The sequence below is a fragment of the Octodon degus genome, unplaced genomic scaffold (genome assembly GCF_000260255.1).
Source record: "Octodon degus isolate 3935 unplaced genomic scaffold, OctDeg1.0 scaffold00071, whole genome shotgun sequence".
NCBI classification, from domain to species: domain Eukaryota; kingdom Metazoa; phylum Chordata; class Mammalia; order Rodentia; family Octodontidae; genus Octodon; species Octodon degus.
The window spans coordinates 2,182,063-2,209,617 of record NW_004524647.1 but is presented as its reverse complement, the minus strand read 5'-3'; the positions used below and the strand labels follow the sequence as shown (position 1 = coordinate 2,209,617).

Genomic DNA, 27,555 nt, shown 5'->3' with positions numbered 1-27,555 from the left:
TTCTGCAGATTTGTTGTATAGCAATGTGAATATACACAACAATCCTGCACCATACCTGTAAAAATGGTTGAAGCAGTACATTTTAGGTATATTTTCTGCAATATAAAGAGACATTATTGGAGTATTTGAAGTAAATGGAATGATAGTAGTATCAGTTGTTAAACTGGAGTGTCTCTTAACTTTTGTAAACCTTTTTCATAATGTATTAATCATTTTCTTTTCACTGGGAAAAAATTAAGAGTCTGGGAACCTCTCTGACCCCCTCCTCCAGGCCATGACCTCTAGGCTCTCCTAGCACTTCCAATCTTGACCAGGCTATCTTATGAGCAACATGATACCTTTATTAGAATAAGTCACAGTCTGGGATTGTGATAGGGATCAGCTTTGGATCTCGAGTGCTTGCTTCAGAGTAGGACTGAGTGGTCCCTGCCACAATGGGTCCTGGAAATCATAAACATATCTAGCCATGAGTGGGGGAGACAGCTTAGCAGTCTAAGTGCCTGCCTGGCAAGCGCAAGGTCCGGGGTTCCATCTCCTTACTGCATGCCCTGCTGGCCCTGCCCCTGGGCGAGCGGAGCCAGCCACCAAAAGTGGGCCGGTGGTGCATGCCTGTAATCCTAGCACTGGGAGGCTGAGACAGAAGGATCACTATGAGTTCAAGCTGAGTAGTGAGATGCTGTGCCAAATAAAATAAAAACAAAAAACAAAACATATACAGCCACTCAACTGAAGCTGACACTGGTCTAGGGGCCTGGCCCTCCAGGAGCCTAATTGTGAGCTTTCTTAGCTCCAGATTTCTTCAAGGCAGTGTTAGTGGAAATGTCTGCATCCAATCTCGAAATCTGGGCATTGAGAATTGTGTTCTTTGCTGCTTCTTCAGACACGTCACCATCATCATCATCATCATCATCATCATCATCATCATCATCACACGTTGAATCTCCAGCCATTGCCCTTTCCGTGGTATCACTGTTTCTCCTGGAGGCGTCTTCAAGGGCCATCTCTCTCTGGAGGCTGAGAAAAGCCATCACTGGGGCTGCATCCCCAGGAGACAAGCTCTTTTGTTCCTGCAGGTTCCCAGCCAAGCTTCCCCACTGGCCTAAGAAGAACACATCTCCAGGAGCAGGAAGGCTTCATCTCCTAACTCCAGTGAAACTCTTTTATTTTACTTGAAATATATTTCACCATCTTCATCACTAGCACTTACTCAGCACTTGCTGCGGTGGACCCTGTGCCAATCCCTTTATGTGGGCTTACTACTCTCAAAGATACTATGGAGGAAGAAAACTAGATTACACGGCTTTATTTCTTTGTGCCTCATTTTTCTCATCTGTAAAATGGGAATAGCTAGAAGCCTTATTTGCATTTGCTTCCTTTGAGGACAAAGTAAGAGAAGGCATGGCATTTCACTGATGAGAAAAGTGAAAATAGGGTTAGGATTAGCATGGGAACCTGTGGCCTCTGGATGCTCAGAATAGGTGATTTCAATGAGGTTGAAGGTGGGCAAGGAGGAGAGCAGAAATGAGGCAGACAAAGCCAGAGGCAGCAGCCCCTACAGTATAGCGACGAGAGCACTGTAGGACCTCCAACCACGGCCCACACTGGTGCTCAGGTCCTTGCAGTTACAGGGATGCAGCCCCGTTTCCAGGTGAGGTCCTTGTCTGCAGGGACTGGAAGGCCAAAGTCAACAATGAGGCCTGAGTCCCTTATAGGGAAGGAGAAGCTCAGCCAGTAAATGAGGGGTACTCAGAGAACCAATTCTAAGCCAGTCCCCTTTACTTAGGAGGAGAGAGGTGAGAATACTTCTGAAGTACCACTGGGGGACATCTCCACAGGCAGCACCAAGGCCAGACAAGCAGATGGGGCAGGGGGGAGAAAGGTTCTGGCCCAGGCTGGAGCAAGACAGCGAGGGAGAGTGGGAGTAGGCAAAGACTGGGTTGGACCTCAAGAGCTGGGGCAACTGCTGTGGACACAGGTTGGCCCTTGTGTCAGAAGCCCTCAGGGAAGACAGGGAGGGATGGACAGTGCCTGACATACTGTCAATGTCAAGAGTTTGAGGTCAGGGGGCATCATGCACACACCTTGCCTTTGAGAATTGCTCCAGACTGTCTGAGAGGGGCTGATTTTGTGTTTCCGGCAGCATGAAAGAGAAGTACAAGGCCATAGAGGTCAAGATGCAGCAAAGAGCCATGGGCTGGAGTGACAGGATCCGGTGGATGATTGTCTCAAACGACATGGCTCCACCTGATGAGGCCAGAACTGTCAGCCCCAGGCCTGTAGCCCTGAAAGAAGAGGTGGGAGCTGGTCTGGAAGGCTTGTCAGGCAGAGGCCTGGTAGGCCTGAGGAGAAACGCAAACCCACTGCTGTCTGCCTTGTCTGAGCTCATTATGTAACACTGAAGAATTTAGTTCTCTATTGATTCAAAGTGAGCAGTAATCTTTTCTGGAACTCCTCCCTAGGTGTCAGGAGTGGGAGAGGTAAGAATCATGCAGTGCTGTTGTGGTGGTGGTGGGGTGGTGGCACAGCCGTGGATGCCGGGTGGGTAGGAAGACATGGCTATAGCTGCCATCAACGAGGCCACCTGTGGGGAAGGAGCTGAGGCTCAGGGTGGCCCGTGTACTCTATGCAGTGAGCAAAGGAAAGAACTGGCTTCAGACTGCCCTGGTCCATTCCCAGTTTCACCTCTTGCTATGTGCAATCCTGAATAAGTGCCTTTATAGCTTTAATTTTATTCTCTGAAATAGGATTAATGATGTTTGGGAGAGTTTTGGGTGAGGCTTAAGTGAGGTGATCCATGCAAACTGCGTGGTAAGGTACTTGTCCCCAGGCAAAAGCTCAGTGGTAGCTGCTAAAGGAATCCTGTGATTTCTCATCCCTCCCTACAGCCCCATGGCCCCATGGCCTCCTCAGCCACCAGAGCCCATACCTGAGGACGGTGGGGAGGAGCTCAGCAGTGTAGATGAACAGGACAGTGATGGTGGCAATCAGGCTGGACTCTCCAAATGCGAGCATCAACATTGTGGATTTTGGCTTTTTATCTAGACAACAGAGCCCTCTGAGTGTGGGGTCATCCTGTCTTTGGGGCCCATCAGTCCTTCCTAGGTTGCTTGCAGAGAGCATTCCTGGCACTGGTCAGCTGGCCAGCAGACCCAGGCATTCAGGAAGAGGAGGCCCCATCAAGCTGACATTCAGTAGCTCTGCCATGGGAGCCTTGGCTAAGGAAGGGGGTTTGGCCACTGGATCTCCTGCTAAGTGGCCCAGAGGCCTCTTACGCTACTGTCCACCATGCTGAGCTGAGTCTCCACATGCCTGATTTGTGCAAGGTGAACTGGGTATCAGGTGTTAGATCTCGGGGGTCTGCACTGCAGGGGCTGGTCCTAAACACTCCAGGATACACACTCAAGAGTGAGTGGCACTGGAGCTCTTGCTCATTGTCTGCAGAGGTTGGCAGCTCCTCTTTTGTCAGATCCCAGCCTTAGCCCCAGTCCCTCAAGAAGCCAGTGGTGAGCAACTCTAAACAGTATATACTGACAATGAGCCCAGTGTGCTCCAGCTCCATGACCTGCTGTGTGTTCACTGCCTAGAGCTCTTGAAATGCTGGAGGTATTTTCAGACCTTGCCTTCTTCCTTTCTGAGTGCTGAGGCTCAGGAGCTAGGTACAAAGCTGTCAAGAAGGTGAGACCTCTGAGTAGGAATTAGTCCTGTGGTTGGGCCCAATGCTTCACTCACCCAGTTTTCAGTGAATAGATTATTCCTAAAGTCCCAGATAACCACAGACACTTCCCAGATGGGCTGCAGAGAGAGGTAGGGGCCAAGGCAGTAAATAGAGGAATATTTCACATGTGACTACTACATCTCCTTCAGATGTGGGCCAGAACCAGGGGCAAGAAGGCTGCCTTCTGGCTGATTCCTCTGGACAGCATGCCCTGCTCTCTCAGACCTCTCAGTGGGTCAGGGAGTATGTCTCAGGGTTCTCTACTTGGCACTGCTCCTAAAGGTCTGGGGCTCTCTCAGGGTGTACGGGGCAGGGCCAACTTCAACTGAACTGCCTAGTTCAGGGGTCAAGCTGGGGAGGTCTGCAAGGAAGTAGAGGGGCCATTAGCAAAGTGGACTATACCTTGGAAGAGCAAAAGAAAGCCACATATGATGGTGGTTTGGGTGAGAGCCACAATCAGGCTGCACTTCCTTCCCTTGTACTCGAGGAGTATGATGCAGCACATCTGAACAGGTACCTTCATGATGCTGGAGATGGCCTGCCTGAAGGGGAGGTTCACTCCAAAGTCTCTGGGTGTGAAGATCAGTGTAAAATAGGCGTAGCCAACGGTAAACCTGAAATGAAGTCAGGACACACACACACACGCACACACACACACACACACACACACACACACACACACAGAGCCAGGAATAAGACAGAAACAAAGAGAGAGGTAAGGACAGGGAGAGAAGCACAAGGATCTGGGGGATGTGATCCTGGGCCTTGCTCCTCTTGTAGCTTGCCTATCTCCCACTCCCTCTCAAATTGATGGTTTGTCCACCAGCCCTGGGTACTCACCACACACAGCCCATTATCAAGATCACCTTGCGGAGGTGCTTATTATAGTAAAAGTCTAGGATAGATGCCTCAGTCACCGTGTCTTGGGGCAGCTGAAGCTGGAACACAAGCGGGACCCGTCAGAGGAAAGGCTGAGAGTCACTTGCTCCCTTCCCGACTAACCCTGTAAAGTCAGCCCACTCCCAACAAGGCCTGCTTGTCTCCTGCCTAGTCCTGGCAGGACTTAATTTCACTGTAATCATTGTCCTTGAGCAATGGGCTGGGCTACCCTGATGTCCAACTGCAGGGCTAAGCAAAGAGGCTTCCCCACAGTCACTGCCTGAAGCCTCTTACCTTATTCAGCAGGTTACAAGGAATGATTTTCTTGTTCACACTGGCTGCATAGCACAGCACTTGCTTGGCTTCTTCCACCTTCCTTTTCATCATCAGCCACCGTGGGGACTCTGGGAGAATCCTGTGTGCCCAAACCCTCTCTCATTTCGTTATTCCAGGACCCCCTAGAGAGCCATGTTGGTCCTGTCCCAGCCTCAGTTGTGCCCACACTGCTCTGGCATAAGGTGACTCATGGGCTATGAAAGTCACCACCAATTTTGAGATACCTCCTGTCCCTCCCTGGCAAGCAGCCCATTCCCTGTCCAAGCCACACATAGCCCCCTTGGCTGCTTGGTGACACTGGCCCCTTGCTGCCTCTGCCCTGCAGCCTCCTGTCCTCTCACTCGCCTCTAAGGACACCCTTCTCTCCTACCTTAGCGTATGTCCTCACATGCCTGAACACACCCAGGGCACACACTCATGCCCACATCTGCTGTGAGGGTTTCTTTCTTAGGGTTGGATTTGTCTTAGAATGTAGGTCAGGAACCTGGATCTTACCTAGGGTCCAGCACCCTGCCTAGAGTGTGGAGAGGTGAGTGAAGCTCTCATTCCAGCTCCTTTCTTCCTCTAAGTATCACTGCCTTTGACCTCAAAACAAATTTCCCCTCTCAGTTTTTCTGAGTCTTCTCAAACTATCAGAATTCATGCAGATCACCAGTTAAAGCATGCAGTAAGCAGAAGGATTGTGTTCAGGGCCCTTGTATATAGCATCTTGTTTAACCTCTGCCTTCCTTTCCTAGTGGGATGATTCTGTATGTTTCCTAGCCTTAGGGGATTAGGGCATGGCCAAGGTCATGGAGGGTGTGCTGGTGTGATGTGGCCCTTTGCTCAGACACTCTACAAAACCTTGCTGTGATGCCCTGCCAAATTCGTACACCATTACTCTCTCCCTAGTCTGGACTCTACAGATGGTTTCTAAAGACATATATTTTGGATACAAGAGATGACTTCATTCTCTGTGTGCCCTGTGCCTGCCCCTTCCGAGGGTCCAGCCATCAGTTATGGTTTTCCATGCGAAGGCTGCAGAACACTCTTATTTAAAGAATGTCATCAAGCAGGGACTTCTTCAAGAAGATGAACTGATCATGTGCCCACTAAAACACAGAACAACAACAACACCAACAATAATCAGAGTGAATTTTCAAGGACAATGAGAGGAGGATAAAGGACACTGTAGGAGAAATGCAACATTCATGTTGTGAAGCTTGAAAGTATGTGGAACACTTCTGAAACTTCTGCTGCTGTGGGCTGAATGTTTGTCCTCTAAATTCATGATGAAAACCTTTCTGCAGCAAAGAATCAGGATTAGTGGATTTGTAGAAGGCTTGGGGGAGCTTGCTTTTCCCTTTTTCATGTAAAAGCTCATGGAAAGTGTCCTAATAGAGGAAGAGGTCCTGACCAGACTCTGCATCTATGGGGACCTTGACATTGGGCTTTCTAGATTCAAGAATGTGAAGAAAAAGTTTATGTTTATGAATCACGCCATGTGAGATATTTTGAGGTAGTATCCAGAACAGACTGACAGCAGGCAAAGCCCCTGCCACACATTATATTTGGGAGCACTGGGAGATAGTCCTCTTGGCTCCAGTTCTCACGGGTGGGACCGCTCCACTGCACCTATAATCTGCACTTAGAAGACAAGGAAGGCTGAGGGAGTGAACACAACGTCAGGAGTAAGGGCAGAGGATAGATACACAGGAACAGAAAGGAGACTCTTAATGATGAGGCAAGTCTCACCCTCCAACACCAGCAGGCAGTACAACAGCCAGAGCCAGGGAATGCCCTGGCTTTAGGATGTTTATAGAACATGCACTCAGCAGTAGCGGTTTTCACAGAGTGGTCAGCTGGCCAGCAGGATCAGTGCCAGCAGGCAACTTGTTGAAACTACAGCTTCTTGGGTGCACCCTGCCCCTGCACACACATGAACTCTGGGGAGAGGTCCAGACATTAGGGCTTAGCTGGCTCCAGTGTGATTCTGATTTCCACAAAATCTGAGATCTTTTCTATGTTTATCAGCCAGTTGACTACTCCTTGGGGTTTCCCATTAGCTTTTTAGTAACACTGCCTTAAATAGGAAGGCATAATCAGAGATCACTGGAAAGCAGCAACAAACAACAACAACAACAATAACAACACAAACAAATTTAAGAGGATCCGAAATAAGCAAACAGAGTGATCCAGGAAGACATATACTCCGGGAATTATGAGGAAAAAACAACAAATTCTAAGTTACAACAACTGAGAATGTTTTATCATTTTATATTAATGAAGATACAAATGCTATTGAGAAAACAATCAGAAAATAAGTGTACCAACTAAGTGAATCTTTCTGTCCCCAAATTTTAGCTGAAACAATGAAGTCCAAAAGCTGGAAAGAAAGGATAAAAATCTTGAATTACATATAGAGATATGATGATATAGAGGGCAGTACTTATAAAGAAAAACAGCAACACAGCTCAGAGTCCAGGCTAGAAACTCCAGTGCATGGAAGTGAAAGACGCTTGAATGAGTCTCCCCGTGGCACCACTGCTCTCACCTACTGCAGCCAGGATAGTAGAGTCCTGACAAACTGTGGGAAGGTAGTCTGCACCCTCACCATTGGACAGAGGCTCAAGGGCTTGCTCTTCTACTCGAGGCCAAGGCCACGAGATACCCTAGGAGAGGGCTGATCTGTTTCCTGAAGACTGAAGTCAGGCCACCCTTCCTCAGCCTTTCCTCTCTTGCCTTCATTGTGGACCATCCCATTCTTGAACCCTTGCCTTTTAGTACCCTTTCTTTTTTCTGACTTCGCTGGAAGCTCTTTGAGGGTTTCCTCTACGAGAGGAGCAACACTGGGGTTTTGGAGGCTTTGCCCAAACTCTTCATCTCCTCCACATGCGCCTTTTCTAGGAAAAGCCCCCAGCTGTTCCCATACCCTTCATCTCTACACATCAGATCCTGGCCATGCACACCTGAAAAGTGCTTGCTTACCAGATGTAAATGATGAACAGGAACATAGGTGCCCCACCCACCAGGAACAGCAGCCGCCAGTGGGGAAGGCTGTAGCTGAGTGCCATCAGGAACAGGACACCCACAGACATGAAGCAATGCTCCAGGAAGATGGCATGGACACGGTGACTGCCCACTAGCCATTCAGTGGCTGTGAAGAGGCAAAGAGAACAAAACCATGGTCAGCTCAGAATCCAGGCTTCTCCTATACCCAGCCTTCTGAGATGCCCTTTCTCTGTGCTGGAGATATCAGGCTGGGCAAAAGGTTTTTCCCCCGGTTCATGTTCTTCACTAGGCTAGAGAACCCTCTCAAAACCACTCAGAGTGACTTTGTGCCCCTCAGAGTGTGTATCCTAGGTTTAACCTGTCCTCCCTGTCACAGGCCTTCTAAGTTTTTTTTTTTGTTTGTTTGTTTGCTTTTAACCTGGCTGATCCCTCTAGACCTCCTGCCTGACCATGCTATCTACTACAGAAGACTTCTACGCACTATGCTGCTCCTGCGGCCACACACACAAGAAGGCAATGAATCCCTGTCCTTGTCTTTAGGTGCATTCATGCTTTGGCCATCGAGACCTAATGGTGTGTGGAGGACCAGATTCTCCTGGAGCAAAAGCTCCCTGCTCAGAAGTCCACAGCACAGCAGGGATCTTAGGTATGAGATTTAGTCACTGAACCTTCTGAGGGCAGTGGATGTGTGGATGTACACTGGGGCTTTGGCGTCACATAAGCCTGGTTGAAACCTTGAGTCTTTCTCTGTAATGCTGGGTAAGATGATTAACTGTTGGAGGTACAAATATCCTTCTCAACTAAAGGAATAATAGAATGGTGCATACTGAATAGAGGGTTGTCCAGATGAAGTGATCCAATGCATGTGCATGGGTCTTAGCTCCCTTGGACTGGGGTCAGTGAATGTCAGCCACATGGGGGTGTGCAAAGGATGTGCAGGGAGAATGAGGGATACCATGGAAATACTGTGGAGAGTGAGAAACAGGCTTCCTGTGTGCTACTGCTCTGGCATCTGTAGGCCATCCCTCACTTCTGCCTTTCCTGCTCAGGTACTGTGTCCTGTTGGCTTCTGGGAGGTCCCAGCTAGCCCCTTTTGTCTTGCTTAGGCTGACACCTCTTCCTGCACCCTGAGATACTCCCTCTCCCCACTTCCACCTTCTGCCCTGCATCTCTGCTCCCATCCAGCCCTCTTCCTTGAGGCCCAGTGTCACCTAAACACACACTGCTGATGGTGTAACCCATCACTGCTTGGAACACAAGGAAGCGGAAGAAGAAATACTGGTGAAGGCTGCTCACAAAAGCTGTTCCAAAGCTGAAGATGGTCAGCCCCAGCAGTGACATCAGGATAGCGGGGTAACGGCCCAGCCTAGGGGATCAAAGTGAGGCTGCATCAAATGATGGACCTTCCTGGTCCAGGCCTTCAGCTGTCTCTGGGACCCTGACAGCTCCTCCCTTAGTCTTTCCCACCTTGAGTTTCACTAAACAAATACTGTCCATAGACAGGAAGGGTGTCCCCAGGACTAGTGGGAACTGTAGGGGACTCACATGTCATTTATGAGCCCAAAGATGAGAGACCCTGTCAGGAAGCCAGCCATAGGTATGGACTGCAGGTTTTCCTCATCTTGCTCCTTGCCACACACCAGGTCAAACTGGGGGGTTAGACACAGGAATTTACCATAGGTCTCCAGCCAGGTTTAGCCTTTTTATGTGCAGTGACAGAGCCTGGCCAGGTGGGACCTTGAGGCAGAGAGCGCATGGGGAATGGGCAGGTGACTGTGCAGGGCACCTCACTTCTGCTACCTTTGCACCTTCCCTGAACTCAGGTGACAGCCCAGGCTCGAGAGAAGGACCAGAGGCATAGGCTAGGAAGGAAAAATGTAGCTAAGAGAACTGAACATAGATATGAATCACTGAGGACCCAAGTGCTGGGCTCTAGCCTAGAGCTGTAGATGGGCAGGTGTGTGCCAGATAGGGCCCAGGCTGCAAGTCCTAAGAGACATCTGAGAGAAGCTCGGATTGCTTCCAATCTCTGTTTCTGTGAGTTTAGAGGGTACAGCCACAACTTCAGAACCATTTCCCTGCACAGATGGCCAACCTTGCCACTTTATCCCCTATTTGCTAACCCAAACAAACTTTGTCTTCAGGGCTAAGGCAGGCAGGGCCAGGGGTGGGTAACAGGCACTCAAATTTCTGTCAAGGTCCACTTTTGCAGGGTGACCTCAGGCTAACTGCTATCCCGCTTCAGCAAACCTCTAGGCCTCTGCTGGCAGCTACAGACAACCCAGGGTGAAGCACACCTCATTGACCAATGATCGAGTTTTGGAGTTAGGATAGATCCACCCATCTTGGCATGTAGTAGTGTGGTTGAGGCCAAAATGGATGATAGAATCCAAATCCCAAGGCACAGGCAAGTACATGAAGCATGTCAGGAAACTGCCGTTGTGTGCCCGGGGCAGGGTCAGATTCAGCTGCTCAGCCTCTGAGAGGTTGGGACCCACTGCCAGAATCCAGCTGGTGTTGCAGTAGTGCTCCTGGTCTGTGAACACAAAGTACTCAGCATACATGAAGCCCAACAGGATGCCAGGGATGAAGATGAGAGCTACCAGCCTCTGCTGGAATTTGCCAAATTCCCCCACTGCATTCAGGATGTTGGCAAATTTAGCATCCTTATTGGTAGTCCTCAATGGCATTTGGTGTCCAAGGATGAAAAGGCACTGGTACTGTCTGTTCCTTCAAGCTCCTAGAACCATGGGATCGATCTATGCCTTGGAGTTCTTTCTCCTTCTGTTGAAAGAAAGGATGCAAATCAGCTTCCTGACACCATTACTAAGACATCAGATGTCAGCACAGGTGCCACTGGCAGAAAGCGACCTCTAGCTTGGAACAGTGTGGATTTCACAGTTGCCTATTTTCCCTCAAAGTTCCTTAGCTCACATAATTTGCTTGCTATCTCTGGCTTAATCATCCTTGATTTTCAGTGCAATAAAGATTGCCAATGTTTTAGAAAATGCTCTCCTGTTGTCCTGAATGATAAAGCTTTGAGAAACTGTCTCTGAGCTTCCCTTATGACTGAAGTTGTTCATATACACACTGAGCCATCAGTGGAATTGCAAAAGGTAGGAGAGGTCTCCAGGGACCTTTCTTTTCAAACCAAACAAACATCTGTGTGGGGAAGGGCCAAGAGCTGGAGCCAAACAGCTGGAAGCCTTGGTTATAGAGCTAGGCACACAAGGCTGGAATGCAGGGTTTCAAAGCCAGGTGGCACAGAGCAGAGGTGGAGAAGCAGCAGAGGGGGTGGTGCGGGGTAGCAATATTGGTACATATGATACTTTGGGACATCAGGAAGAAGAGGTACTGAATTTAGCATTCTGATTTGAGCCCAAACCCTCAGTATACTTAAAAAAAAAAAAAGTCTGGCCCATAGCATGTTGCAGCCACCAGCAGAAGCAGAAGCAAGCTCTCCCTGAGGACAAGTTCTCCAGCTGGCCCGTGAGTCAGTCACAGACCAAGATCAGGCATAGACTGTGGACTCAGCAGGCAAGCCACTGAGAGTGAACAGGGCCCAGACAATGGGCTGGCTGCAGGTACTGGAACTAGCAGATGTAAAATAGAAGGCAGCTAATATTAGAATTTTAAAAGTGTTCATTACAAAAATGAAGTTATAATAAGCATCAAGGAAAAACAGATACTTTTATTAGGAAGACACCAAATCGGGTAGCAAGTTGTTGTTGAAATAAAAACCCTAAAAGGAAGGTTAAAGAGATTCAACATAAAGAAGTAGTGAACATGAAGGTAGAGCTGAAATGCGAAAGAGAGGTAAGGAAGGCTTGACAGGGGCCTGACGGGAAGCCCACAAGAAGAAATGGAAAATCAGTATTTGAAAAGATAGGAGCCGCGCATTTTCTAAAACTTGAAAAACATGAATCATCAAGATCCAGAAAAAAGGACTTATTTCATTCAGTTCCCCCCGCCCCACAAACACACGAAGACTGATTTCAAGCAGGATGAATAAAAAGGGAAACCAAGGCTAGAAGCCACAGTGGCCAGTGACAAAGCTCTGGAAGCACCACTAGGGAGGACACGGATCTCTGAAGGCAGCGCAGGGAGTCTCAGCAAATAAAAGAGTGAAGAGTCACTTTGAATCGTGGTGGTCGTTGATCGCGGTAAAGCTAGTCTAGGCTTGCACACTCAGGGACATTTCACCAGCGGAAGTTTTTTGTTTTGTTTTGTTTTTTGCCTTGCGCTTGCCAAGGAAGCGCTTACTCTATCGAGCCATCTCCCTGGCTCACAGCGGAAGTTTGAGCACACAAACAAGAGACCTGATCTAAGGGAGCTTGTAAAAGGTCCCAGGAGGACCCTCGAGGTGTGATAAGGCTCAGCCCAAACTGTAAATACGTAAACAATTTAAATAGTGGCTGATTGTATTAAATAATAAGAACAATTCCAAAACGTGGAGTTAAAAAGAAAAAGAGATCCGTGGGCTTTTTAAGTCCGGAGGTAGAAGAGTAAAACCAAACAGTCCTATAACCTTCCGGTTTTGTTTCCATTGTTCAGGTGGGGAAGGAACGCTTTTAAGTTACATCCGCTCCACAGAATTTCAGGAGCAGCCACTCCCGTCTGGCCCCGCTTCCGGGCGGCTGGCTTCCAGGGCTGGTCCGCGGGTGGCGCAGTGCGAGGCGCCGGGACTCCTGCGCCCAGGCCTCTAGCGGATGCTCCCCGCAGCGGGTCGCTCCCTGCAGCTGGGCCGCCCTCTGCGCCTCACTCTCCGCGCGCTCCAGCCCCCCCCCCCCCACCCCCCATCTTAGATCTCGGCCCACATCCAGCAGGCGCTGCTCCGGGCCGGTTCCGGGCGCAGCGGGATCACCCAGGTCCCGGCCTGCACGCAGGGCCCGGCCCGACCAGGGTGGCGCCGTCGGCAGCCTGGGGACCGCTGCAGCCTCCCTGGTTTCCCCAGCTTCCTTAAGGCGGCTTCTCTCTCCCCAGCTGGCTAGCGCTGCCCCGCCGCCCCGCCGCGCCGCGCACTCCTAGGTCCGCCGCTGCCGATTTATTCCTCAAAAGGCCCACCAGGGCCTTGCAGCATCGGCGTTTGTCACGTTTGTCACCGTCTGTGCCTCCTGCCTGGTCCCAGAGTCTGGGGTCTTGTTAAGAGGAAGCACAAGCTGGGATGCAAGAGAGGGAGGAGGCATGGGCTGAATGACAGCCTCCCCAGAAATGGCCACCCCTAATCCCCAGATCCTGTGAATATGCCCCGTATACGGCAATGGGGATTAAAGCTGTTGAGAAAACGAAGTTAACTCTTCAGATTTCTTTAAAATAAAGAGACCCTGGGTTATGTAAAATGACACAATGTGATCTCGGTAGGCAGGAGGGGCAGAACCAGAGGTTACTCCGCCCTTGGTTTCCAGACACTTCATGATCCAAGGATCACAGCAGCTTCTAGGCGCTGTGAAAGGTAAGGAGATGGAGTCTCCCCCAGAGCCTACATCAGGTAGTAAAGGAAATCCGTCACTAAGTGTGTTTGTGTGCTACAGCGGCTGGGAAGCCACCCTGGCTTGCACATGTATAGGGCTGGAGGGGCAGAGGTGCGCAGAAGAGACTTCAGGGAGGAAGGAAATCCACCATCCTCTACGAGATTCAGATTCTAGGCCAGAGCTAAGCTGTCAGCCTCCCCTGCAGGGTGCCCTTCAGTGCCCCAGCACACCCTGAATGTCTGATAGTCTGTGAGGCCCCGGAGTACTCCTTCCAACTACTGACCCCAAAGATCCTCTGCCACGTGGACATGCCCCAGGCCCAGGAAGCTGGGGGCTGGAAGAGCTGTGGACAGGAGCAGCTGTCTACCAGAGGGCAGGAAATGGCCAGAAGCCACACCTGAAGTCTCTTACCTTCTGTGAGACAGTCTGATCTTTCTTTTTTTTTTCCTCCACTTAATTTAATTTAATTTTGAAAAGTAAAAGCAAAAGCAAGAACAAAAATCAGAAACAAGACAGAAACAAGGGAACATAGAACACATTTCCCAGTGCCAGATAGGCCCAGGGAGGCTCTTACCCAAAACTGTACGGAAACACGACCTATAATTGCTGGGCGTCATCCTAATTGCCATCCTTCTTACCTGAACAGGACCACAAGCCAAAACCAGGGCCTGCCTGGCCACTGTCCAGGCCCAGCCAGATACTTGGAAGCAGAAACAACCCTGAGTTCTGTTCTGGCTGGGGAGTTGGTGTCACAATGGGATGGGCAGGGTGGGCTGGGATTGGTCAGAGTGGCCTTCTACTCCTTGGACACAGCTGACCTCAGTCTTAGACACAGAATGGGGCAGGGTTGGCTGTGCAGACTGCCGCATGAGCAAGGCCCATGGCTATGTGCCAACTGTTTTCTATCCCTGAAGCTCTCATCGTTCCCAGCATAATTCTACCCTGCTGAGGGAGATTCTCCTATCCTTCCAGAAACTATTTCATTGTCAGTTATACTTCAAGTCATCTTTTTTTTTTTTTTTTTTTCTGGAATCAAACTCAGGACCTTGTGCTTGCCAGGCAGGTGCTTATGCTGCTGAGCTATCTCCTTGGCCTAGACATCCTGATTTTATAGCTGAAATGATTTGTCCCTGCTGAACACCTTTGTTCAGAGCTATCTGTTTCTGAGTCATTTTCCCATCAAGCTCTTTTGATGTTTTGTGGGAACAAGGCCCCAGCCTTATTGTTCGGGGTGTGGGGTGGAGATCAGCATGGAGCTGTTACCAGGCAGACCCTAGAGGGCAACAGAGGGGTGCTTGCTGGGGAAGAGGAAGCTCTGTATCTCTGAGCAGCCTCAGCCAAGCATTGCTGAGGCCCCTTGTCCCCTGCTCAGCAGTCACAAAAGCTTCCTGAGCCTATAGCAAGAGAGCTCCCTTCCCCACCCCACCACCCAGGCCATGGCCAGGGAAGCTGGACCAGCAGTCCAGAAGGTTGGGACTTAGGCCTACCTGAGTCTCTACTTGGCAGACCCAGAGTGTACTCGGGATTCTGGCAAAAAGGATTCAAGCCACCAACATATACTAAGGGGGGGGGGGAAGTTATTTGATATATTTGAAAAAAGCCACCAGTGAATGAATTGATGGGACACCTGCATACGGCTGCTCTGCAGCTTTCAATGACCTCAGTCACTTAGTAGAGCTCACCTCTCCTGATGCCTGGGGTGCAGACCTTCCTCTCTTACAGGCCTCCCAGGTGTCTGCACATCACCTGAGCAACTAGTCCCTTAAGCTCCCTTGAGTTTCAGATTTAGCAACACTGCTGGGGACGCAGGGATTGAGCAGGGGCACAATAAGGGCCCAGCATTCCTCAGTGAGGCTGATAATAAGGGCAGGGAGCACCTTTTTGCTCTGGTTACAGCACATACATGTCTCAGGTAGAGGAGAGCCCAGTGATGGCTGAGACTGAATTTCCAGTAGCTCAAAGAGGTGTAGGTATAGAGTTTAAGCAAACAGGACTTCTTTTTGTTTTTTTATCTTTTATTTATTCAGTACAAGGTCTTGCTATGCAGCTTGGACTTGTAGTGATTCTTCTGTTTTAAGCCTCCAGGGCTGGGATTACAGGTGTGCACCACCATACCCAGTTTCAGTGGCCAGCACGGTATATCCAAGGCAGGGCCTGCATGGCATATGGTGCCGGGGATCAAATTTGGGTTCCTGAGCTTGCCAGGCAGGTGCTTAGACCACTGAGTTATCCATCAAACCCATATGGTTTCTTATACTCATGAAGCTACCAGGCTCATGTGTCTACTGGCTACAAATATTAATTTTCTTTCTAAAATGTCAAGGTATCATTACTGTTTCACTTGTTTTGAAATTGAGAAAACTAGTAAATATCAGTGTCTTCGTACTCAGGCTGAATGCTCAAGAAACATGGTTATCAATACCCTCATCTCTAAGGAGAAAAGCTGAGGAGGTCAGCAAGCAGGGGCCAGAGGGGCTTCCACCTCCACCCTCCAGGGACAAGGCTCAACTCCAGGGAGGTCCTATGCACATCCTGGCAACCTAAAAGGTGGACTCTTCCTGGTGAAGGTCTGTCCAGGCCCCTGTGAGGGCAAGTGCCCTAGAAAGCCTGGCTGGTAACAACCCCTAGCTCTGTAGAGAGCCCTTGGCTGGCACATTGAAGATCTCTGTTCATGGGAGAAATTGCAGGAGATCAGTTCTCTCACATCCAAAGACACTTGGAAGCAAAAGCAAATACAGTTCACCAGCTTGCCTGATGCTGAGGCTTTTGGCCTAAGGTGGGGGAAATGGAGAGGTCAAGAAAGAAAAAGACCCTCTCTTCTATCCAGCTGCACCCAAGTCTGAGAGCAACAGCAGGAACAGAGGAAAGGGTCTTTCCCACAGCAGCAGCATTGCCACTGCATGCAGGACAGCTCATTCATGAAGCAGAAGGGCAGGTGAAAGATTTGTGAGTGGCCAGTTTGGGGAGCTGCCACAGTGCAGCTCCTGCTATTTCTGAAGGAAAAGGAGCTATCAGGAGGAAGAGGACCAAGGTATGCTAATGGAGGGTAGAAATGGTCCCAAGTGGGGATGATAAACAAGCAGGCTAGAAAAGGCCAGTAGAGACTTTAGAGACCCAGTGGAGGTTGGTGACAACAAATTTATAGAGAAACAGGCCTAACTGGCATATACCTCTAGCAATGACCAGTCGTCTTGGGTGAAGAGATAGAACAGGCAGATAACTGGGCTCACACACTGTTGTGGTTTTGCAAGTTGGTCACAACCAGATGGTAAAATGATTAATGTGTAACAGCATTAGCAACCCAGAGAAATGATCTGTCTCTCAAAGGAGTTAATAGGATTTCTTCATTCTCTTGAGTAGAGAGGACCAAGGAAGGAAAGTCCTATAGAGAATGTTTGTTTCCCCTTTCTATATTGTAGCTTTGTCTCCCAGTGTGATGGTACTTACATCCTGGGCCATGGAAGTAATTACATAAGATCATGAGAGTGTAGCTCTCTGGATTGAATTAATAGTTTTATAAGAAGAGACAGAAATTTGTCCCCATGTGCAGTGTTATGGTATGTGCCTGGATGTTCCTCCAAAGCTTCATGTGGTCATGGCGGTTGGGCCTTTTGAAGGCCACTGAATCTAGCTTGTGATCGGTTCCTTGTCTACTGCTGAGATTGGAGGTGTGTGCTCTGCCCTACACCCACGCCTGGAGGGGGTACGCTGTGCACGATGTAAGGGAGAGAAAAAGGCTTGCTTCTCCCTTTTCGCCCCTTGTGTTCTTGCTGCTTTTGCAGTCTTCTGCTGTCATGAACTGTTGACCCTCAGAGTCATGCTGCCCTGCCTCAGAGTCAGCTGACTATGGACTAAAATCTCAGTGATGGTTTGTGTCTAGTTGTCCCTAAAGCTGCATACAGTCATAGAGCAGACTTCTAGAGTTTGTGATTAACTCATGATCCACTGGGATTATGGGTGTGAGTGTGTGCTGCTGGGATTACGGGTGTGAGTTTTACTCCCAGCCTGGGGCAGATAGTCTGAATGCAACTAAAAGGAGACAGACTTGTTCTCTGTTGCCATTGTTGCTGTTGGTCCTGCCCGTTTGCTCTTCTGCTGTATGCCACGGCCATGGAAAGTTCTGTGCCATGTGCCACTCTGCCTTAGAGCCAGCTGAGTATGAACTGAAACCTCCAGTAACTGTGAACCAAATAAACCTTTCCTTCCTTCATTTTAGGTGTCAGGTATTTGTCCCAGCAATGAGAGAAGAGTAACAGACACTGCACAAACTGTGAGCTAAATAAACTTATCCTACCTTAATTTTGGGCATCAGGTATTTTGTCTCTTCAATGAGAGAAATGTAAGACATGTAAGTACCAAGGAAGGCTATGTCAGAGCAAGGAGAGAGGGCACGCCATTCACAAGCAAGCAAGAAGGCCTTCCCTAAACCTGGCCATGTTGACTCTCTTGATTTCAGACTTCCAGCTTCCAGACCCATGAGAAAGTAAGTTTTTGCTTTTAAGCTCCTTGTCTACAATATTGTGTCATGGGACCCTAAGCTATGTCTGATGGGAACAATGGAACAAATAGACCAGAAGGACAGGTCAGAGAGTGGCATATCTGAATGAGAAACTCATTCTATTCACTTACATGCCAGGAGTTTTTTTTAGGTTTTGTAAGTGTAGAAGAATTATTCTAAGGTGATGGGAAGAGCTACATGGCAGGGGCAACCAAGAGCCAGGTGACAGAATTTTAGTTGAATGGTGTACAGTCTGTGAGTCAAAAAAGAGAGATGCATTTCTGCAATGAATGTTTATAAGTGGGGAGGACTGCAGTGGTAGGAAAGGAACAGTGAGACCCTTTCCCAGCCCTGAAGCTACAAGAGAGTGTCCAGTTATACGAAGAGGCAGAGCACAGAGGGTTCTTCATGATGGGCTAAGAACATGTTTGGCTGTTGGTTTTGGAGTTTCAGTGTCGCAGACATGGGTTTGCACAGTCCATGTCTTCACAGATTGTTTCCTCTTTTTGCTCCCACAACCACAGAGGGTCCTACCCTGTGCTCTGTCCTGAGCATGACTATTTGAGGGCAGGGGTACTCCAGGCTGAGAACATCTTGGAAACTTTACCACTCCCCTTCCTCTCAAGGCTGTTAGAGAACAGGCAAGTCCAGGAGACACCCCAAAGCCATAATTCACACATGGTATTGGGGTGGGGCTAAGGGTATGAGAGAGGTAGCCTGTGGAGGGAGAGAGGTCCTGTCACAGATGCTTCTGGGATTGAACTCGGTAGTGGGTAGCTGGGGCTGAGGCCAGGTTGTAGTGCATTGTCTTTGTAAGCAAGGCTGGTCTTATTCCTGCATCCTCATGGGTCCTGGTCATATTCAGGGAATGTATGGGCTATTCTCCACTACAGATGGTCCAGCTCTTAGGAACCACTATCAGAAGTATGAGCTGTTCACAATAGCCACTCTTGGGCTGGAAGGTTTTCCTGTGCTCTTCACCTCTTTTTTCAGGGGTGCTGTTCTTGGAGACCTGCTGAAAGCAGAAGGCTGTCACTGGCTGTCCCAGTATTAGTCCCTGGGCAGTGTCCCTCACTGTCCTCCCTGTAGGGGTAATCTGACCCAAGCCAGTCTCGGGTTCCATGGGGATCCTTAGCAGGCAGTAAATCACAACAAATGGACTAACAGTTTAGTTGGAAGCCCGGGCCTCGGGGGAGGGACTGCTGATGTGATGCTGATGTGAGGTTCTGAGATTCAGAGCAAAAAAGCTGCTCACCGTGGGCAGGACCTCTGCCTCAGGTCCTCTATGGTGTCCTTCAGGCTCTGCCCATGTGTCTCTGGCAGCAGGGCACAGAGTATACCAGTCCCAATGGGGAGGCTGCCGAAGATGAGCATGGGGAAGGCAGTGTGATACTCAACCAGCAGGATCACAAGAGGGGCGATGATGCCTCCAGTCCTGGAGAAGGTGCTCACCAGCCCAAAGCCAGTTTGTCTGGGGTAAGATGCATACAAGTGGAGCAGCCGTGACTTCACTACCAGGCTATAACTCTGCCCTAGACCCCAGACTGTTACCCTTAAAGGCCCTCAGGGTTGCCACCCTCATCCAGACCATCTGGTGCTCCTGCTCCCTGCTCCTGTGTGCCCTCTAACTTCTTACCTCTCTGTTTCCTGCTGTGCTCCTGCTCATCTGTCATGTCTCAGGTCAAAGGCTGAGCTTCTGTCCCACCACTTTCCCCACCTGAGTTGGATCATTCATCATTCTTTTCTTTTTTTTTTTTTTTTTTGAGGAAACGGGGATTTAACTCAGGCCCTTGCACTTGCCAGGCAGGGATTTAACTCAGGCCCTTGCACTTGCCAGGCAAGCAGTTATTCTACTGAGCCATCTCCCCAGCCTGGATCATTCATTCTTAGACATCCCCCACTTCTGTCCTGACAAGGGCAGGGCATGGCTTACTTCAGTATCTGTCCTGCACCCACCAGGGGATAGCTTTGGATTGGTCTGGCCCAGAGCAAGCTCTGTCAGCTATTTGTGGAATGGTCGAGGGTAATGGAGGGATGGCACAGATCAAGGTACTGGGAGCAGAGGAGTTGGAAAAGTATCAGAAGTTCTTACCGGACAACGGTGGGGAAGAGCTCAGCAGTATACACATAGGAGATGGTAAAGGCAGCAGCTATGGTAAGTTTCCCTACCATGGCCAGCATGGTGACCATTGTAGGCAGACCTGCTGGAAGATGCTGGTCAGGACACAGAAGTAGATTACCCAACACCGACTACCTGCCTATTACCACATGAACCAAACTCTTCACCCCTTTTGCACCTTAAGCCTAGGAAGCCCTTACTCTTGATAGGGGCACAATGGCCATTGGTCTAGTATCTGGAAGATGGCAAGGACTGGTGGGAAGCAGCCTGGGTACCTGATGGAATGAAGGCGATGATAATACACATGAGACCACCCAGAATCAGGCACCCAGACTGGCTCCACTTTCGGCCATACTTTTCCATGAAGAAGATACTGGAAATTCTGGAAGGCAACTCAACTGCTCCAAATATTAGCTGTGTCAGGTAGATGTCCATACCAAAGTCCCCTACTTGGAAGCTGAGTCCATAGTATACGAGGTTGTTCACAAACCTATAGAGTGTCCAAGGGTTGCTGTCACTGCTGGACATATAATACCATCACACCCAAAGAAAGAGCTTGCCTTGGCCTGGGTAACAGCAGAGGACATTGCTGCAATTGGGCTGAGACCACTCCAGCCGGTGAGCCACTGTCCCACCAGAGTACTGACATACGCCAGAAAATGGCAGCCCCCTGGCTCTGTTTTTGGGGAAGGGCTTGGACTCTGGTCACTCACCAGACACACATAAGAATCAGGGTCACCTTCCGGAGATGAGGGTGTCTGAAAAGATCAAAGGCATTCCCCAAGGGGCCTTTGTCCTCTGGGGCTATCTGGAAGGAGAAGCTGATTGAGGGGCCCGGGGAAGATCTGGGTGGAGAACCTCTGGGCAGGGATGGTCAGGGCCTGCCGTAAGTACCTGGTTTAGGAGCTCTGGTGTGAGTTCCCTCTTGTTGACTAATGCTGCCTTCTGGATCAGTTGCTTGGCCTCCTCCACCCTCCCCCGGATAAGGAGCCATCGTGCAGATTCTGGGACAACCCTGTGGGCCAGGAATGGCTATGACCTTGGGGTCCAGTGTCCTGTGGATCTTTCCAGCCATTCCAGTGCCTAGTGAACCTCATGGTCAGCTATCAAGGCTACCTCTCCCAGACCAGCTTCTCATGACCCTAGGAAGTAAGAGTGAAGGAAGAGTTGCACCCAACCCCCAGCACAGCTTAACCAGGGAGATCTGCTTCTAGCAAGTGTCTCCTCACTGGAAGCAGAAGAAAAGCAGCAAGATGGGCACAGTGCTGAAGATCTGAAGGAGCCTCCATTTTCGGACACCATAGGCAGTTCCTGCTAGCCCCATCTGCCCAAGGGCAAAGGCAGTCATGTTCAAGACGATAGCAGAAGTTCTCCTTGATGGTCCCACCCACTCTGAAACTGTAGGAACAGACAGGTGAGATTGGGCCACACCCACCCACTAACTTCCTGTTGTTCCCCTGATGCCACCATGGCAGTGCTGAGGCCTCAGGCCCAGTACAGCAAGCTGTGATTACTTTGTGTGCTGGGTGATTACCAAGTCCCACATAGGCAGTTAAGGGACATAGCTAGTCCAGGCCCCTGCCCACATCCTGTGGCCTAAGGCCCAGATACTCACGTAGGGTGGTAATATTTAAGGTGTATCCTCCAATGGCTGTAGCTAGAACAAAGCGCAGGATCGTGTAGAACTCAAAGCTGGGCACAAAGGCCATGGCCACACCTGAGATGGCAAATAGGAGCAGCTGCACCAAGAAGGAGGCTCTTCGGCCAACTCTGAGGTAACAAAAAGGTAGGTCTGTGTGGGGACAGGACCTTGTGGGAAGAAGTGAGGGAGAGCCTGGTGGGCCTGCCCTGAATTCTCCATTCAGGAGGCGATGGCCCTTCTCTGGGAGCCTAGTCTGAGGAGGAGTAGGAGGGCTTTATCCTGGAGACCAATGTGAGGGGAAATGTGGGCCTACACCAGGAGCTCAGAGTGCTAGGTTGGGGTAAGCTGGCAAGGTCCGTACCGGTCACTGATGGGCCCAAAGATGAGAGTGCCAACGAGGAGTCCAGCCATGAACAAGGATTGCGAGGTTTTCTTCAGATGCTTCCGATCACAAACAAGGTTGAACTAAGGCAGACACAGGCAGATGTGAGTCTAGGGGAAGCCTGGAGGGTAAATTCTTCACCATAGCCTAGCCCACTACTAATGCTTGAATGCAGCAGCCCATGGTTCCCAAACTGTGCCAGTGCATCACAGTGAACTCAGTGGACATAGCAGCATGTTTGAGAATCTGAAGATAAATTTGTACAACATTTGACATCTCTCTGACATCCCCCAAATTGTTAGCTGAGGGTGGTTTATAGTTGAACATGAGATTGTACTGCTTTCCTTCCAATGACACCATATCAGTGTGAAATTTTTTTGGGGGGGTTGCTATGAGAAAAAGCAAACACAATATGTAATCGGTGAGGAACCAAAGATAGGGGTAGCATCTTTCCAGGATGGAGGACTTGCGTGTGCTCAGGAAGACACACATCATACTGGTAAGTCATTGCATTTAAGATTGATGCAACTTCAGTTGATGTTTATTATTCTGTAAGACAACCAGCAAGTTGTTAGGACATACATACTTCTTGGTTGGGCTTACAGACTTAAATAATAATTTCCTTTGGCCAGGCAGTGCCATGTGATAAGACTGACACACTCAGGCTGATAATTTGGCCTTTTTACAGACATCCACTGGCTGCTTCCTGACACACAGGGCCTCTCCCTACACTCTCTGCACCCTGTGGCTACTTGGGCCTCTCCAAGTTTCCCATCTGGTTACAAAACCTGCCTGGTGCCCACTCACGGACAGTCAAAACATTGAGGAGCATTCCCACATGCCTTCTGATTAGGATGGAAGAACATGCACACATGGAGGACAGACAGACTGACAGACACACAGATACACACAGACAGACAGACAGACAGACAGACAGACAGACAGACAGACAGTTAGAGGGTGTGCATCTGGCAAAGGGTTCCAAGACCGCTGGAGACCTGTGGTCAGCCTGACCAGCAGAGTGTGAACCAAGTGAAGACAGCGTGCAGGTCCACGTGGCTCTGAACACCTCTGTGCCGTGTACATGCTGGGCCCTGCCTTGCTGAGGTGGGCCCCTCAGGAAGTCCTTGCCCCTTGCACACATGTCTGCCCCATCCCTGAATGGCGTGGGAGGTCGCCATGTGAGCTCTCCTTGGACTTCACCAGCACACACACGCCCGCACACACTGACGCTCAGGACTGCAGGGCACGCTTTCCATGCAGCGTCTCTTTGATCCTCACGAGTGCCCTTGACTACCGCTGTGCTTCCCAGAGGGAGGAAGAGCCCAGCAGCCAATGCCCGGCCCACTGCTGCATGGCAGCTGCTGTTGAGACATCTCCGCCTGACACAGAGGTTGAAGCTGGCGAAGGGCAAGAGAACGTTTGCTGAAGATGAATAAGTGAACTAAAGCCTCCACAAGCTAAATACTCGACCACCATCAGTTCAATAACCTCAGCAAGAAATTAACCAATCCAGGAGTCACACTGCAGCTCTATTTCTATTCTCAAGAACAGCTGTTAATTTCTGAGACCTTTCAATGCAAGTCAAATGATCACCTGCTTCTGGGAATGAAGGAGGGCAGGAAAACGGACAAAGCTGGCATTCCATCCAGTTCCATGTAGCTTTGGTTCTGTCTAGATTGCTTTTGTGGTAAAATGCCATGTAAAATAAATAAAAATAAACACAGGTCTGCAGGCACCAACCCCAGAAGTAGAAAGTGAGGGGCCCCGTGTGACTTTTGGCCTGCTGTTACTCAGTCTGTGTCTTGGTTTCCTAGAGTATAAAAGAAGAATAAAATGTTCTACAGAGCATGACCTGAAAAAATTAAAGGAATGCCCAGCTGCAACGTGCTTAGCTTAGCTGCTGTTACGCTGGGAGGTTTCAGTGGGCCAGCTAGGGTGAAGCGTCCATCGGGCTGTGCCACTGTGGCCTGCAGAATTCCACCCTCAATTCTTGGAACGCTTTGTACCTTATCTTCCTCCTCCCATTTTCCACTGTCAATGGCTCCCTTTTTTATCTAGGAGAAAGTCCAAACTTCTCAGCACTGGATCTAAGGCCCTTGAAGAGATGACTGTTGCTTACTTCCCAGCTTCTGTTCTGTCAGTATTCCTCAGATATGCTGAGCATTTTTGTGCTTATAGGTGCTAACAGTGGCTGTTCCCCTGCTTATCCTTAACCCTACTCTGACCTCTCCTTTATCCTAGGATGGATCACATTGTTGCTGCTATACATTGATTTTTATCTGCCTCTTCTTTTTCCAAGGGTGGGCATGCAGAAAATATTACATGGGTAGGTTGAGGAGGCAAAGCATTGGACCTATGAGGAAATGTGGTCTTTTCAAATTTGTAAGGCTTATAACCCACTTTGAGTGTGAAGCTGCTTGTTATAAGGAAATTGGGGGTGTCTTCTCAGACAGGGCCCTTTGGATTGTTGTACAGAATCCCTGCTCACAGTTGGGGAGAAAATGTAGACCTCACTCCAGGAGAGCTCTGCTCTGGGACAGTTTGGATTATCTTATGGTACAGGACACACAAAGATGGGGATTTTTTGGGAGTCACAGCCTTTGCAGGGTGGAGGAGGGAGGAATATGATAGGGCAGCTAGGAAGGCTGAGGTCAAACCCAGTTGGCACAGACTCGGTTGCTGATTGAGGATAAAGAGGGAGATCTTGGAGAGCTGCTCACAGCGTGTTGGAGAAGCTGAAGTCCACACTGGCTTATAGAGCTGTAAGTAGATCCATAACAGTTTGGCAGTACAATCAAGTGAGCTGCTCTGAGCTGTGATATCATCTGCAAATCTTGTTTCCTGATATCTCCTGCAACAAACAAATCTAAATCTCCATCTGAGCATGTGCTAATAATTTTTGACAGCTATGCCGTGACTGGACTAGTGGAGTCGTAGACGCTAGGAGTTTCTGAAAAGGCAGGGAAAGAAGATTATGAACTACAAGCCTGAGTAAACACACAGATATGTTTCTAGTCAGGTTTTCAGGAACATCTTTATCCCCATTTAAAAATGAGAAGGAGAAGTGAGTGCCTACAATGACATACTACTGGCGGTCTTCACTTCCTTCTTGCTATCATCTAGGATGATCTCAGATGTGACCCCTCTATTATTGAGAAATCTATCAAGGACAAACAGGAGCCTATTACTCTAGATGTAAAGCTGTCTGTGTCAAGTCTGTGAGGTATAGTGTTCTGGAGTTGCACAGAGAGGCCAAAAGAAGGCATCTGATAAAGCAATGCTGGCTGTCCCGTAGTCTCCAGCATTGAAGAACAGCAGTTGGTGTGTGCTGGCATATGCTGATGTACACCTTAGGTGGGAGTCATGACATGTGCCCAAACTTCCAGCAGTCCAGGGGGCTGAGGTACAAAGACCAGTTCTGAACTCATTGTAGTGACTTAGCAAGACCCTGTCTCAAAATAGAAATAGTAAAACAGACTGAGAATATGCACAGTAGAATACTTATTTTTCAGTACTGAAATGAAAACAAAAAGCACACCTTTCATACAGTCTTTTTCTCTGACCTTGAGCATATTCAGTAGTTCATAAAGGTCATGAAAGTAGGTAGAATCTGTCTTGGCCCTCCTCATATATATGACTTTAACTTTCAAGGATATTTGTTTACCATTTTCTGATTTTGGGGAAAACTAATTTCTAATTTCTTTCACTGATAAATGAAATAACATATTGACCTTTTTGAACGACATCAAATAAAGCCAGGTGTGGTGATGCACACCTGTAATCCCAGCACTCAGGTGGCTGAAGGCAAGAGGACCGCTGCAAGTTTGAGGCCAGTCTGGGCTACAAAGTGAGTTCAATGCAGTCTGAACTGCATAGTGAGACCTTATCTAAAAAACAACAAGAAAGATACCAAATAGATTGAGTTCAAATTTTAAAATTGGCTGGGGATATAACTCAGTGGCACCAGTGCCTATCTGGCGACTGCAAGTTTCTAAGTTCAATTCCTGATACTGACCAACCAACCAACAAACAAATAAACAGTCCCCCCAAAAACAACCATATAAGCAAGATTTAAAGTCATTGTTCCTAGTTGTTATTTGTCATATGTAATTAATATAGATTTGTGACCCTTAATATAGATTTAAAGACACTTTGTAACTTTTATTTTGGTCTTTTTTTTTTTTTTTTCCTATTTTGATTTTTGGTACTGGGGTTTGAACTTAGTGTCTTGTGATTGTTAGCAGAGCTACATCTCTGGCCCCTTTTATAACTTTTACTAGGGATTTTATCAGTTTATTTTGGTCTTACCTTGCAGTTTTTAAAATGTGTAGGTAATCTTTTCACCTTCCCCAAATCCTAATTTCTGCAGATTTAGTACCATGGAATGAGTGCTCTCCCTGTCGATTAATTTGTGTGTAGATTATGAGGATCAATCTTAATTGAGAATTTATTCATTTGAAAGATGGCCATGAGATTGGTAACGCACCCTTCTGGGCATGTATCAGCGGGTCAGGGAGGGAGAACCTCAGGGGCTGTATTTGGTCCCCGGCCCCTTCCTCCCTAGCTCTTCCTTGCTTTCACATTCCTGGCTGCCATGATATGAAGAGTGTTCCTCTGCCATGTGCTTCTGCTGTGATGTTTGTGCTTTGGGAATAGCTGACCATGGACTGAAACTTCTGAAACTGGGAGCCGCACTATCCCTTTTCCCTTTTAAGTTGTGCGCAGTAGGTATTTTGTCCCAGCACCTGAAAGATAACTAATATAGAACACTGATGCTTCTGAAATAGGGTTGCTGTGGTTATATCTGACTGCGTAATTCAGAAGGCTTTAAAGTGGTTTGTGGGAAGAGACTGGAAAAGTTTGGAGATGCAGGCTAGTGAAGCCTTAGAGTGTCATAAGCAAAACTTGATGAGCAGTTTTGGTGGAATGTTGATAGGAACATGGGAAGTAAAGACTGCTTGTGAAGTTTCTAATGGGAAGGCAAACTGTACTAGAGGCCATGCGTGTTGTAGCTTGGCAAATAATTTGTCTATATCTTGTCCATGCCCTGAAACTTTGTGTGAGGTAAAGTTTAAAAGCATTGGATTAATTGATCTGTCAGAGGAAATTTCAAGGTAGCCCATTCAGGCTATGACGTGCATAATACTGACTGCTTTTAATGATTTACAGTTAAAAACAGGTAAAATGATCAATATTGACATGCATATGTATATGTACCAATTATCCAAGATGAATGTAATTATCATGTGTCATATATAATATTTATGTTATATAATTATATATATAATTAAAAATATTTTAGAGGATATGAAAAACTTGCTTTTTGATCAAAAAAGAAATGATTATACTGGGTGAGTGTGGTGGCATTTCTGTAATTCAGACACCTGGGTGGCTAAGGTAAGAGGATCACTGTGAGTTTGAAGACAGCCTACAATACAAAGTGAGTTCAAGGCCAGCCTAAACTTCATAGTGAAATCCTGTCAGAGAGAGAGAGAAAGAGAGAAAGAGAGAAAGAGAGA

At 48.5% G+C, this 27,555-nt stretch overlaps 2 protein-coding genes across 3 annotated transcripts in view; both read right to left on the bottom strand.

Moving 5' to 3' along the window:
* Positions 1–689: 689 nt before the first annotated feature.
* Positions 690–27,555, bottom strand: part of Slc22a14 (solute carrier family 22 member 14) — a 29,667-nt gene continuing 2,801 nt past the window's right edge. Inside the window, exons 2-12 of the mRNA XM_023719789.1 lie at positions 10,219–10,705; positions 9,467–9,570; positions 9,133–9,287; positions 7,898–8,066; positions 4,889–5,009; positions 4,556–4,653; positions 4,118–4,329; positions 3,616–3,623; positions 2,927–3,072; positions 2,082–2,282; positions 690–1,014 (exon numbers count right to left, since the gene is read on the bottom strand). Coding sequence (XP_023575557.1) covers positions 768–1,014; positions 2,082–2,282; positions 2,927–3,072; positions 3,616–3,623; positions 4,118–4,329; positions 4,556–4,653; positions 4,889–5,009; positions 7,898–8,066; positions 9,133–9,287; positions 9,467–9,570; positions 10,219–10,611 — 1,854 coding nt within the window. The 5' untranslated portion in view covers positions 10,612–10,705 and the 3' untranslated portion in view covers positions 690–767. The remainder of the gene's footprint in view (positions 1,015–2,081; positions 2,283–2,926; positions 3,073–3,615; positions 3,624–4,117; positions 4,330–4,555; positions 4,654–4,888; positions 5,010–7,897; positions 8,067–9,132; positions 9,288–9,466; positions 9,571–10,218; positions 10,706–27,555) is intronic.
* The window catches only part of LOC101579853 (solute carrier family 22 member 13-like), a 12,976-nt gene continuing 3,151 nt past the window's right edge, over positions 17,731–27,555 (bottom strand). Inside the window, exons 2-10 of one of the 2 annotated variants that reach the window (XM_004635232.2) lie at positions 22,013–22,116; positions 21,625–21,779; positions 21,239–21,407; positions 20,904–21,024; positions 20,723–20,817; positions 20,285–20,499; positions 19,983–20,091; positions 19,146–19,361; positions 17,731–18,905 (exon numbers count right to left, since the gene is read on the bottom strand). In XM_004635232.2, coding sequence (XP_004635289.1) covers positions 18,809–18,905; positions 19,146–19,361; positions 19,983–20,091; positions 20,285–20,499; positions 20,723–20,817; positions 20,904–21,024; positions 21,239–21,407; positions 21,625–21,779; positions 22,013–22,116 — 1,281 coding nt within the window. In that variant the 3' untranslated portion in view covers positions 17,731–18,808. The remainder of the gene's footprint in view (positions 18,906–19,145; positions 19,362–19,982; positions 20,092–20,284; positions 20,500–20,722; positions 20,818–20,903; positions 21,025–21,238; positions 21,408–21,624; positions 21,780–22,012; positions 22,117–27,555) is intronic. The other variant, XM_004635233.2, reaches the window with a different exon arrangement.